Source organism: Primulina huaijiensis, chromosome 15 (genome assembly GCF_012295235.1).
Source record: "Primulina huaijiensis isolate GDHJ02 chromosome 15, ASM1229523v2, whole genome shotgun sequence".
Lineage (NCBI taxonomy): Eukaryota > Viridiplantae > Streptophyta > Magnoliopsida > Lamiales > Gesneriaceae > Primulina > Primulina huaijiensis.
Window position 1 is genome coordinate 7,619,254 of NC_133320.1, and position 12,165 is coordinate 7,631,418.

A 12,165-nucleotide genomic window follows, 5' to 3' on the forward strand; every position below is an offset into this window, starting at 1 on the left:
AATGATTTATTAATGCTCAAAGCTATTTTTAAATGATTTTTAAAGAATTTATTTATGTTCAAAAGATATTTTAAAATGATTTTACGATTTACGATTTATTTATGTTTAAAAGCTATTTAAATAAAAGTATGATTTTTAATGCATGTGATTGTATATGTATCATTTGCTATTCATGTTTAGAACGTGCTGATTCTTTAGACTCACTTGGTTTGTATGATGCATGATTTAATGATTGATGGGAGGCGCTGACGATTGAGTGGATCGAGTGCAGCAGTACACACCCGATGGCCTTTCTGTTTCCGCACTAGCTAGATAGATTTATGATTTAAGGATTTATGTTAAGGATTTTTATTAGAGATATTTTTATGCTTTATTATTTTATTGTTAATTGATATTTGTGAAGGTCAATTTAGAAATTTTGGTTAGTTGATGATTTATGATTTTATATTAAACACTTGAGATTTCATATGGTAATTTATTATAATTTTTAGAAATGTTAAGTTACTTTATTTAGTTAGTATTTTCGAGTTTATGATATAGGATCAGAAAAAAAAGTCGAAATCGTTTCAATTGCACTATAGTCATGTCATTGTGACTGTTGATCAACACCACCAGAAAATCGCGACGGTTTTATTTTTATTTAAAAAAAATTCAAATAAGGCCAATCGACTTGATCAACGTCCACTTGATCGCGGTCGTTGATCTTCAGTGGCTACTTGATCCATTGATGGTGGTCGTCCGTTTAATATAAAAAAAAATTAATTAAATATTGTCAACCCGTCTATTTCGACCCACGAATTTTTGAACCTAAAATCATAACCAGACCGCTTTTAATAGGTTACGATCACGATTTCGAGTCAAATCCATCGATTCAGTTAACCAACCTCTATGGACCACAGGCGTGTCCGTGTCTGCTCCAACCTGGACCGTATATTTTTAACCGCTATATGTGGATGTGTATGAAAGGTCTGATATAGATTGGCGAGAGTGCCCTTGTTCTTATGATATAAATCTTAAATCTTAAAATTATGAAGAGAATGCCGACTTTAGACGTCAGCTCGTCCAGAAACTTCTATACGTGTATATCACTTATATATATATATATATATAAAATTACGAGAATATCTTTCTTCGAGACACGTCCATAGAAATAGAAAAGTGTTGTTAATCGCCTCGAACGGTGAGTTTCTCAATTGAAACCTAATCTAAGTGATAGTATCTGGATTTTGTTTTTCAATTCGCAACCAGAATAATTAATATGGTGTAAGGTATCGTTTTATCACATCAAAACGTGTATTTTATGGTTTGTTACTTAACTTCGTATGTAATTTACTGTTGACAGTGGAATTTGTGGGATTGAATTATGATCCCTGGAATATGTATTATTTGTTAACGATGTTTGTCTCGGATTGATGGGTTTTTTTTGTCGGGTTTTTGTGTTTGAATGAATACATATTTGCCATTCCCATGTTGCATAGTATTGGGTAGGGAAGGAAAATACGGACTTTTCCTTTTGTTTTGTTAACTGCCAGGTTTTATAGCGAATCCTCTTTAGTTTAGCTGTATCCGGAGAGGATGTCATATTTTCGCCTCTCCATCTCCCTCCTTTAATCCATTCCTCCTCCAATTTATTATTATTCTTGTTTCTCTTGAATCTCAGCATCTGTATTTCTTAGTTACAAATGCTTTCTATTGATCCATGGTTTGATGTCTGTCCGTGCAGATGTCTTACTCCAGAAGGTCAAGGTGCGGTTTTTTTTTTGTTTTTTTGTTTTTGTTTTTGTTTTTGTTTTTGTTTTTTTTTTGTGTTCGTTGTTTTATTCTGGTGTTATAAGTAGTGGTTTGATGCCATATGTTATCCCATTTGTCATAAATCCTGCGCAGGTATTCTCTTTCTCCTTCCCCTTATAAGCGCTACAGTAGATTGATCTCCCGATCTCCATCAAGGAGCAGGTCAGGGTGATCTTTTGTCACGGGCTCGCTCGATTTTAACTTCGCAGATATGTCTAGAACAGAATTGTACTCATGTAATTGAACTACTGATGTCTCTTGTCATTTGACTGCAGGAGCCGTGACTCCAGTGATGCTGAAAATCCTGGAAATAATTTGTATGTGACAGGGCTGTCAACTCGGGTCTCACGTAGGGACCTTGAGAAGCACTTTTCAACTGAGGGAAAGGTACATATTTTTTCTCCATATCTTCCATCCTGTTGGTGTGTGGAATATCTTTATGTTCTTGGGAAATTGTCAGCCTTTTTGAATTGATCTTGACATCTTCTGTTAGGTGGAGGATGTGCGTCTTGTAGTTGATCCTTGGACACAGGAATCTCGTGGATTTGGTTTTGTGACGATGTCTACTGTGGGGGATGCTGATCGATGTGTTAAGTACTTGGACCGCTCGGTGCTTCAAGGCAGGGTAATTTCCGTGGAGAAGGTAACGGTTTTTTCTGCACATTTTCTTCTCTGCAACATTCGTATATATGATCTTAGTTGCTATTGCAATTGATAAGCAATTGATAATAAGCAATTGATAATTGGATCCATTTCCGCATTGTTTGTTTTTAGATGGATATTGTATTTGAAAGCTATTTGTTTCTTTTGGTTAAGTTTTTTTGACAACAGGGTAGCTGTGTGCAGCAGCTCTTCTCCAAACTAACAAATCAAATCTTATACAACGAGCAAATATCAGACTGTTATTCCGAGGGTTGTATGCCCTGCATATCTTTCTTTTTGCAGTATAATCTTGCTATTATTTTGTCCCTTATATTAATTTTCAGATTCATGCATTTCCCTTTTCTGTATTTGCTAGTCATTTATCAATTAGGAAACATAGTTGATAATTATCAGGGAGTCTGTATCATGGTTTGTGTGCCTGTTTTTGTGCAGGCTAGAAGGCGGAAAGGTCGGACACCTACGCCCGGAAGATATCTCGGGCCGAGAACTGTTCGTGGTAAGATGTTTGGCTTTTATCTAATTATAATATTTTTGTTGGGAGATTTTTGTGGTTGCTAATTTTCTTGCATTCTCTTCCTAATCTTGTGTTATGCTATCCAGCACGTCGCCGATCTCCTACCTATTCGAGAAGTGTTTCTCCGTGCTATTCATCTGAAAGAGAGAGGGGTAGCAGCAGGTCATACTCTCCTTGTTATAATCGTCGACACCATTACTACAGTCCATCCAATCGACGTAGGTCATATTCTCATCACAGGCGTGGAAGGTCTTATTCCCGATCTCGTTCTCCATCCTACAGCAGGTCTCCTGTTAGAAGGCGAGATCATTCCTACTCTCCTACCTATCACAGGTATTATTCACCTGATGAGTGCTACTACCGAAGGCATCACCGTTCTTCACCGGGGACTCCTGATGATTACAAATACAGAAGAAGTCGGTTCCCGTCTCGTTCTCGAAGCATTTCACCAGTGCTAAGGAGACATGAAAGAAGTTACTCACGCAGCATCTCGCCCAGGCGCTCGAGGAGAAGTTACTCATGCAGCATATCACCCAGGCGCAGTCCGTCTCCGAAGTACTATAGAAGGAGCTACTGTCGAAGTGTTTCCCATGGCGACAGCCGCTCTTCCCGAAGCCATTCTAGGAGTCCTAGTGCCGATTCAACCTCTCCATCTGAGTAAAGTTTGTCATTTCTAGTCTTTCGATATCTCATCATCTCATGGCGTCTGTTAAGATGTTGCTCTGCGATCCATAGGTATGCTTTGTGCTTTCGTTTAGGATGAGCTTGTGACTCGTGAAATAATGTCTAAACTACAAAGATTTGTTTCATCAGGTTTCCCTAGTTTACGTTTGTTGTGCCCTGCGTTCATATGTTACTCCAGGTCTTGGGTGATTTATACTTCTCACGTGTAATAAATACATAATGCGTGGATATGAATAAATACATATTGCGTGGACCTTTTCATCCTTCATGTTTGTCATTCAACCAAAAAATATTTATAAATTAAATCCAATCGACAAAAAATACATATCTATCCACACATATATATTGTCGACTGGATTTAATTTATAGAAATTTTTTGGTTGAATGGCAAACCTGAAGGATGAAAAGGTCCACGGAACACATATATACACGAATCAAATGGTATCTGTCGGTGTCTCAGAATTGTTGGTATCAATTCATTCCATCCAACTCATGCTACATACATACTGGGTGAGCATGAATTCGGTTTATCATCTTTTAATTCGGTTGATTCGGTTACTAAATTAATAGATGAATTAATTTGAAAATTTGGTTTCTGTCAATTTGAAAATACATTAAAAATATCGATTAAATCATTTCAATTTTTTATTTTTAAAAACAGATATAACGATTTTTTTTTAAAAAAAACGAAATATTTTTATAAGTTACAAATAATATATTTTTGTTCAGGCTGAACTCTTGTTTTTTTAAAAAATAAAAAAATAAAATTGGTTTGGTTTATTAGGTTTTCACAAATTCGGTTTGGGTTTCGATTCTAAAAAAAAAAAAAAAAAAAATACTAGTTCGATTCGCTTTTAGGAAATCCCCGACTAACCGAATGCCCCAACCCCTACAAACGGGATGGGATCCCCTACTGTGGGGAATGAAACAACATATGGTGCTGTGTCAAAACTTTATTTTTTTAAATTTTTGTTTCCCTCATTTTGGTTCTTGGAATTAATTAATTATGACAAGACAATAAAAAGAATAATTATATATTGTTTTTTAAATAATCAATTAATTGATGCAAAATGTATTCCTATTAAAAAAAACATAAAAATTAAATTATATGAAATCTTTCGATAGACAAATTAATGAATAATTTGACTTAAAAAAATTAAATATGAACAAAAAATTTAAATAAAATATAAATTTTTAAATAATTATATATAATAAATTCGTGTTAAATTTATTTTGTATATAATAATATTTATATATGGTTTAATTCTATTAAGTTAAATTAATGATTTTAAAATTAAGTATTATATTTTTACTTCTTGTTAACAATTTCTTTATATCATTCATTTGAATTTAAATATATAATAATTTTGATTTAATAATAAATAGATACATAATTCAAGAAAAATAATAACAATACATCATTAGTTTCTATATATTTCAGTTTTTCAAAAATATTATAAAGATTTGATATGTTAAAATTGTGAAATTAGAAGTATATTTCAATATTAAAACAAAAATAAATAATTCATATAATTTGAGCCTTTAGTTCAGGTAACTTAATATCATACATTTTGAACCTTCAATTTAGATAACATTATATCAACATGAATTATTTATTTTTGATTTCATATTTAAATATACTTCAATTTTTCACAAGTTTGTCTTATCTAATTTTTATATTGTCTTCAAGTGAAATACATGAAAACTAATGATGTATTTATATTGTTTGTATCCGTTTATTGTTAAATACAAATTGTTAGATCATTTAATTCAGATAAATGATACGAAAAGATTGTTACAACTAGTAAAAGTATTATTATTAATATAATACAATTTAATTTTAAAATCATTAAACTTAATGAAATTAAACTATATGTATTATTTCATACAAAATAAATTTAACAAAAATTTAATATAAATAATTATTTAAAAATTTACTCTTTAGTTAAATTTTTTGTTTAGATATATTTTTTTTAAGTAAAACTAATCATTAATTTATCACTGATTTATTATATATAGAGATTTTGGTTTGATTTAATTTTTCTCTAAGTTTTTTAAATAGTAATATATTTTGCATGAATTAATTGAATATTTAAAAATTAATATATAATAATTATTTTTATCTATCTTGTCCTATTTAATTAATTGAGCAAACAAAAATGGGAGAAACAAAGTTTTAAAAAAGAAGTTTTGACACAGTATTGTATGCTGTTTCTCTCCCCCACAGTAGGGGATCCTATCCTCCTANATAATTATTTAAAAATTTACTCTTTAGTTAAATTTTTTGTTTAGATATATTTTTTTTAAGTAAAACTAATCATTAATTTATCACTGATTTATTATATATAGAGATTTTGGTTTGATTTAATTTTTCTCTAAGTTTTTTAAATAGTAATATATTTNTCCAAAAAAAAAAAAAAAAAAAAAAAAAAAAAAAAAAAAAAAGCACACACACACACAACCTCATGCATGTGAATGTATAATTTACAAAAAGAGAGTTATGACGAAGAGTGAAGCGAATTCAGGCAACAGCTATTACCAGTTCCAGCCTCCAGGCCAGTAAGCATTATTAGATTTTGCTTGCAGGTTTCCTATACAATGAATGCCGGCCTTCAGCCACAACCTCCCCTGTTAATTTGTTCCGTATCACAACAATTGTCCCATAATAACTGCCTCGATTACCTAAAAACCTCGACACAATGTCCAATTCATCCTGTAGATCAGTCATCCATAGAAATAGTAACATGAGCTTTGTTGTCATTTATTTATTCAAACGAAAACCACTGGGAAATGGACTTGGGATAGAACTCAACTGCATATACAAAACAGAAGAGCAAAAGAGATTGTTGTCGAACATGATCTTCACAGCTAGCATTCAATGACCTATATTATTTATTCCCGAGTCCTACACACCTCACAATTGACACACAGGTGGCTAATCCTAGATTGATTATTTTTACATGTTCAAAGTTGAAAATGGAAGACATATATTAACGGTCAAAAGTATTTGAAAGCGGGGAGATCAAATGTGAAATAATGAGCTTTGTTGACAACTGATTTGCAGTTCACATGCATCCTAACTCCAAGAAAACAAAAATACATGTTACTTCAAAATTCCACTCTACCTACTTATAAATCACTTATATGGACATAACAAAGTCTTGTCTTTTCCTTAATAAAGAACGGGTTAAGAAACGTGGCAAAACCAGTAACAAATAGATAACAATCTGACTGCAAATGAGTAGAGTTCCCACACTTAGATTTTGTTATATCCAAAAATTGGATTGCGTAAAAATCGTGAAGTTAAAAAATGAACAATCTATGTGCCGGTATAAATCAGCAGCAAAGCAAGCCATTAGTTTTATACCAGGCAAACTAAGACCTTAAGGCTTGAAAAAAATAAAGGGTAGGATGAAATTATGTTTTGTGAATATATAACATGTAAGAGTTTATACATAAAGAAAAAAGAATGAGGCAAGTGCAACAGAACTAGCATATCTGCTTATGGCTGAACAAACGAATATAAATGATTATTGCACAATATTTCAGATTGGATTCAAACTCCTCTTTCAAAATACGATTCACACCTTTAAGGTGTTCCAACAAATTCACACTCTCCACAAAAAGGTAGCTCCTTAGTTGGCATCTCCACACCTTAATAAGTAAAATTCCAGGATAACAGTGAAGGATCTCTTGGCCTAGTGGTATGTGCAATCTAGAGTGATAAATCTCTCATTGAGAAAACAAATCCAACACCAAGATTTAATCTATGTCCACAACAAACATGCATAACAAAAACAGCAATATTTATTAATAATCTGAAAAGCAGAAGATTGGAACAAGAGCGCTTACATTGACCTTAGCAGGGGAGAGATAAGAGATGGACATGTCCACCGACACATCCATGGCCAGACCCTCCCGATGAATAGCCGCAGCCCCGATTTCATCTACTAAAGCTGATATAGCACCCACAGCCAAGTTCCCATTTTCATCCTGCACAAGAATAAAAAACTTGATCCCACATACTATTGATAAGGGATGTCATTACTTGAGCTAACAATAGAAAATAAACCAATAACAAGTCCGATTCACTGAAGCTCAACCACCAATTTTTACATACAGTGAGGCGAGGGGGGACTTGGAAAGAACAAGAGAAGGAATCGTGTTGGAGAGAGTGGAATTTGACGCCTCTAAGGATGAAATACTCGAAGAAGCTCGATTCGTGGTGGGGTCGGTGAGGAGGAAAGGTGAGATCGGCTCCTTCGCCATCTGCCTTTCTCCTCAGAAATTCTTCCACCTTCTCCTCCATTTTTACTCCACACCAATCCCATTCTCCTTGAGTGGTCGTATGCTTTATTTGCACTTTTGACCCAAATATAAATATACTTATATGAAAGCCTCAATAGTTTGGATTTGGCCACTTCTGTACAGTTTCCGGTCAAAAGCAAGAACAAGTGCCGTATGCTTCTTTCTTTAACAATCAAAATTTGTGCTGTCAATAGGAGGTTAAGCGGTGCTACCCACTTTTTCCCTCTTTTCCCCCTGTATTTTTTTGCTTTCTTTTTTCTCCGGTTATTGCATTTGTTGTTCAGACTTCTTCAATTCTCCATTTTCTTGTGCTCATTCCTCCTTGAAACGTTGGTTTGCTGTTTGTCCTTCTTGCCCGAGACTCCTTGAAACTTTGGTTTGCTGTTTGTTCTTCTTGCCCGAGAGCCAGAAAACGTCAATAGGTGAGTGCTCCCTTTCATTCTCTTTGATTATGTTTTTCTTCATGTGTTTTTTCCCGCTCTTATCTGTATTAATCGTGTTGGGAAGTGTCGCTCGGTAACCCGGAATGATTTATTTTGCCGTCGTTTCCACGGTTTCTTTGCAGAGAGCCTTTGTTTTTTTTGCTCAAACAGAGAGCCTTTGTTTTTCTTTTGTCATAGATAGATGTGTGTTCCCCTCCACTCTGTTTGGTGATGTTGTTCCTTTTTTCCCTTCTTTCCAACTATAGTAATCGTTTTACGAAGTCTTTTCCGTCCCCCCCTCCGCCTTATTTTGGTGCTGTTTTCCCTATGCCTTTGTAGAGTTCTTTCGTTTTCCCCTTGTCTGAACAGAGAGCTATTGGTTTTTCTTTGTTGTTGCTTCTGTTCTTTAATTTAATTGAACTACTAAAGGAAATAATTCGATACTTTTTTCCCTAGACAATTAAAGGTTTTTTTGAAATTCATTTAGGTTGATTTGCTTCTCATGCTTTATTAACTACGTCTTACTTGGTTTTAGTTTTAGTTTGCCTTTGCTTTGGGGATGTGGATGTCCATATTGCTCGTTAAAATAGGCTTCTGTTGTGTTCCTGTATAGATTTATTGTAATTTTGCTAGGTAGACACAGTTTGCGATAAACATGAAGCTTAAACAAATTAAAGCTATGGCGAGCTCGTCCTCTCGTACTTCATACAGGTTCGATCTTTATTTACAATTTTATTCGTTTACCTTTTAGTATTATTGTTTTTTTACTATATACGTGGTTTTTTTACTCTTCATTAGCGGCAGCAGATTTTAGCTATTATGTAATGCCCGAGATTTTATTATTGTAATCTGAAATGATTAATTGATACTTGATGTGATTATAGACGGAAAGGACCAGACCGGGGAAAACAAGAGAAGACATGAGATATGTGCGAGGACAGAACCCCTCGCGGCAGAGAACCTCGCGCATATGTGCGGGGTCAGGGCGCACATATGCGCGAGCAGAATATTTTGATGCCCAGATATCAGTAGGTCTCACGCATATGCGCCGATGATGGTCGCGCATATGCGCAAGACGTGCTGCACCAAGAGGGAGCCACCTATCCTTGCCATGCATGATATATATATAACAAGCATTCATTCCTTTCAGCAGATGAAACAAGAAGAACTGAGGAAAGATACAGAGGAGATTTCAAGTTTTCCTTCGAAGACTAGAATTCTGATTTTTCAAGATCCGACCGTTGGAATTTCAATCTGAGTTGAGTTCTGTGTTCCTCTCGATAAAGGCTTCACAAAGACGTAAGTTTTCTTATGTTTCATTATGATTTGAAAATATGATATTGAAGAAATCCTGATATGACTGATATTATCTGTTCCTAAGAGTATTGTAATTGTATAATAGAAAGCAGATCGAAGAACGGATACCGTATGAAATTGTTATCATTTTCAGATTGAATTTGATTGAGATTATACAGATTTGGTATCAGATTGAGTTTTTTGATTGATTGTGACTTATGATTTGTATATGCTGATATGATATTGCTGGGTATATCGAGATTGTACTGTTATGCCGTCGAAACAGAATTAGATTGAGTTCTGAGTATATCCAGTATTGATTTGAGTTGTATTTTGATATTGTACTTCTCGAATATGTCATTCCAGAGTGGGTATTGATGACTTCGAAGAACGAGCAGAACCAGATTGATATTGATTTCATTGATCAGATTGATCTACGAAAAGAAAGGTATAAATTAATGTTAACCCGGGAAAATATGATTCGAGTTAGCTTCGACTTGAGTTTTCCCAAAACCACATACTTTATTTTATTGCATTGATGTTTGCAATTCATGAGATTGATATGCTTAGTCTATTGATTTATAACAAAGCATGAGTTAGAGTCTTGGGCAGATGTGCCTAGTCTTTGGCAGAGCCACCAAGACACTGGACTTTTGGTGTATCGATGTGCTTAGGAGTAGATCTGAAACGTCTGCTTATTCGTTTTCTTAAAAAGTACTAGAAATTTTTTTTTCCTTCGCATTTTCTGCCTATACATATACATACCTATACATAAATTAATTTTGCGCTATTTTAAAATAAGACCTCCAACTAGTACTTGAAAATCCAAAGGAAATAGTCAAACAAGAAATCGTATCATTTTACCAAACCTAAAAGCAATAAATGTTGAAAAGTGTAGCCCATACTAAACCTCTCAAAATCTCTCAAAACATAAGTAAAATGTCGTAGAAATCTTTAACTTAAAATCATAAACTTTAAATGCGGAAATAGAAGCGCTGGTCCTCGGGTTATGTGCACCGACAGTCCAGCAAGTCACTCGTCAAGACCTCCAATATTATAGTTATTTATATCACCTGCATCATACACACCTAGTGAGTCTAAAGACTCAACACGACCTATCTTTGATAACAAATAATACGTAATACAGTTAACATATAACAGTGAAAAATACGTGTACTTAAAATATCATTTTCTTAATAAAGCATAAACATTAAACTTAAACATTTTTCCAAAAAGACTTAAACATATTCCTATCGTATCCATATTCATGTCCATGTCCATATTCGTGTCCATATTCATATTCATGTTCATGTTCGTGTTTGTTGAATTCAAATCGTGATTGTGACTCGTATTCTTAATCTTAATGGGCGATGGATCCATCTAAAGAAAACCACAGTACTGGGCAACGGGAGACACCAGTAACACTCTCACCGGTCAACTGGGGCCTGGCCTACGTATTAACATATTCGTATTCGTATCCGTATCCAAGGAAATACAATCGTCGGGCTCCCACTGGGACCATAACCCTCACGATATTTCCAACATGTAGTAGTCACAATCCATTCACGTCCTTCAACATGTTATCACCACTTAATAAAAATCATGCATATACATATCGTTTTTTATTTTGAAACCAAGCATGCAACACATCTTTTAAATGTCCAATTTAACCCTTAATAATTCATGAACATTTAAAAATCATATTTCAACATATAAAAATTCATAAATATGTTATATAATCATATTAGCATATAAAACAGCAAATAGGGCACTGCCATGACGTTTACTAACTTCTAGGTGTAAAAAGACCGTTTTATCCCTGGACGTAAAATTTCACGTTTTTGACTTTTTCTTAATTCCATTGACTCTAACCTGTCCCAAATAATTATTTAAGCCTACATGAATTTTCTCATATTTTTATTTGGCCCAAATCAAGGACTTTTAAATTTAATCTTTAAATGAGACGTATTACTGCGTTTTAATCCCGAATTAAACCAAACCTTAATATAAAATTCCCAAATTAAAAACTTAGACTTATAATAATTATTTAAGCTTAAACCTAATTTTTCATAATTTTATAAGGCTTAACACTAGACTTTTCGATTAACTCGTTAATTAGCGTTTCGTGCGACGATTAAATCCAGATTAAATCCAAAACTCGTTATTTTGATCCCAAATTTTTAACATAACAATTTTATGATTTATTCTACCCTTCCAAGTCGTAAGCCACACCCGTGATGTAAGGCCCGAGATTTTATCATTTTAATCCGAGATTATTTAATTGATGAATTTTGAAATGTTGAGTCATATTCCATGGTTTTATAATTCTTTAGGAGTGAAATTGAAGTAAAAAGAGTTGTGAGGATCGAATTGCAAATAGTGAAGATTTCAGGGGCTAAAGTGCAATTAAGTATTTTAGTGGGACACTTGTCACCACCATGTAATTTGATATATATATATATATATATATGACAATCTCCATTTCAA

At 33.7% G+C, this 12,165-nt stretch overlaps 3 protein-coding genes across 15 annotated transcripts in view; 2 read left to right on the forward strand and 1 right to left on the reverse strand.

The window, feature by feature from the left end:
- The first annotated feature begins 1,130 nt into the window (after nt 1-1,130).
- LOC140959539 (uncharacterized) lies at nt 1,131-3,920 on the forward strand. Of its 9 annotated transcripts, none has more exons than XM_073417428.1 (7): nt 1,131-1,180; nt 1,724-1,746; nt 1,885-1,953; nt 2,067-2,178; nt 2,285-2,434; nt 2,623-2,950; nt 3,055-3,920. In XM_073417428.1, exons 2-7 carry the CDS (start codon nt 1,724-1,726, stop codon nt 3,627-3,629), a joined length of 1,257 nt encoding a protein of 418 aa, XP_073273529.1. In that variant the 5' UTR covers nt 1,131-1,180; the 3' UTR covers nt 3,630-3,920. The 9 variants fall into 9 exon arrangements, with proteins under 9 accessions (XP_073273529.1, XP_073273534.1, XP_073273535.1 ...); XM_073417433.1 differs by lacking the exon at nt 1,131-1,180 and having other exon boundaries at nt 1,187-1,746; nt 1,885-1,959; nt 2,623-2,735; nt 2,887-2,950; XM_073417434.1 differs by lacking the exon at nt 1,131-1,180 and having other exon boundaries at nt 1,187-1,746; nt 1,885-1,959; nt 2,623-2,735; nt 2,887-2,947.
- A 2,207-nt stretch (nt 3,921-6,127) lies between these two features.
- On the reverse strand, nt 6,128-8,001 carry LOC140959837 (uncharacterized). Of its 3 annotated transcripts, none has more exons than XM_073417870.1 (3): nt 7,773-8,001; nt 7,505-7,645; nt 6,128-6,365 (listed from the first exon to the last, which is right to left on the reverse strand). In XM_073417870.1, the coding sequence occupies exons 1-3, from the start codon at nt 7,959-7,961 to the stop codon at nt 6,222-6,224; spliced, it is 474 nt and encodes a 157-aa protein (XP_073273971.1). In that variant the 5' UTR covers nt 7,962-8,001; the 3' UTR covers nt 6,128-6,221. The 3 variants fall into 3 exon arrangements, with proteins under 3 accessions (XP_073273971.1, XP_073273972.1, XP_073273970.1); XM_073417871.1 differs by lacking the exon at nt 6,128-6,365 and adding an exon at nt 6,397-7,350; XM_073417869.1 differs by lacking the exon at nt 6,128-6,365 and adding an exon at nt 6,398-7,306.
- A 320-nt stretch (nt 8,002-8,321) lies between these two features.
- Nucleotides 8,322-12,165, forward strand: part of LOC140958788 (replication protein A 70 kDa DNA-binding subunit B-like) — a 20,444-nt gene continuing 16,600 nt past the window's right edge. Inside the window, exons 1-2 of one of the 3 annotated variants that reach the window (XM_073416354.1) lie at nt 8,322-8,382; nt 9,020-9,093. In XM_073416354.1, coding sequence (XP_073272455.1) covers nt 9,038-9,093 — 56 coding nt within the window. In that variant the 5' untranslated portion in view covers nt 8,322-8,382; nt 9,020-9,037. The remainder of the gene's footprint in view (nt 8,383-9,019; nt 9,094-12,165) is intronic. The other 2 variants (XR_012171835.1, XR_012171836.1) reach the window with 2 other exon arrangements.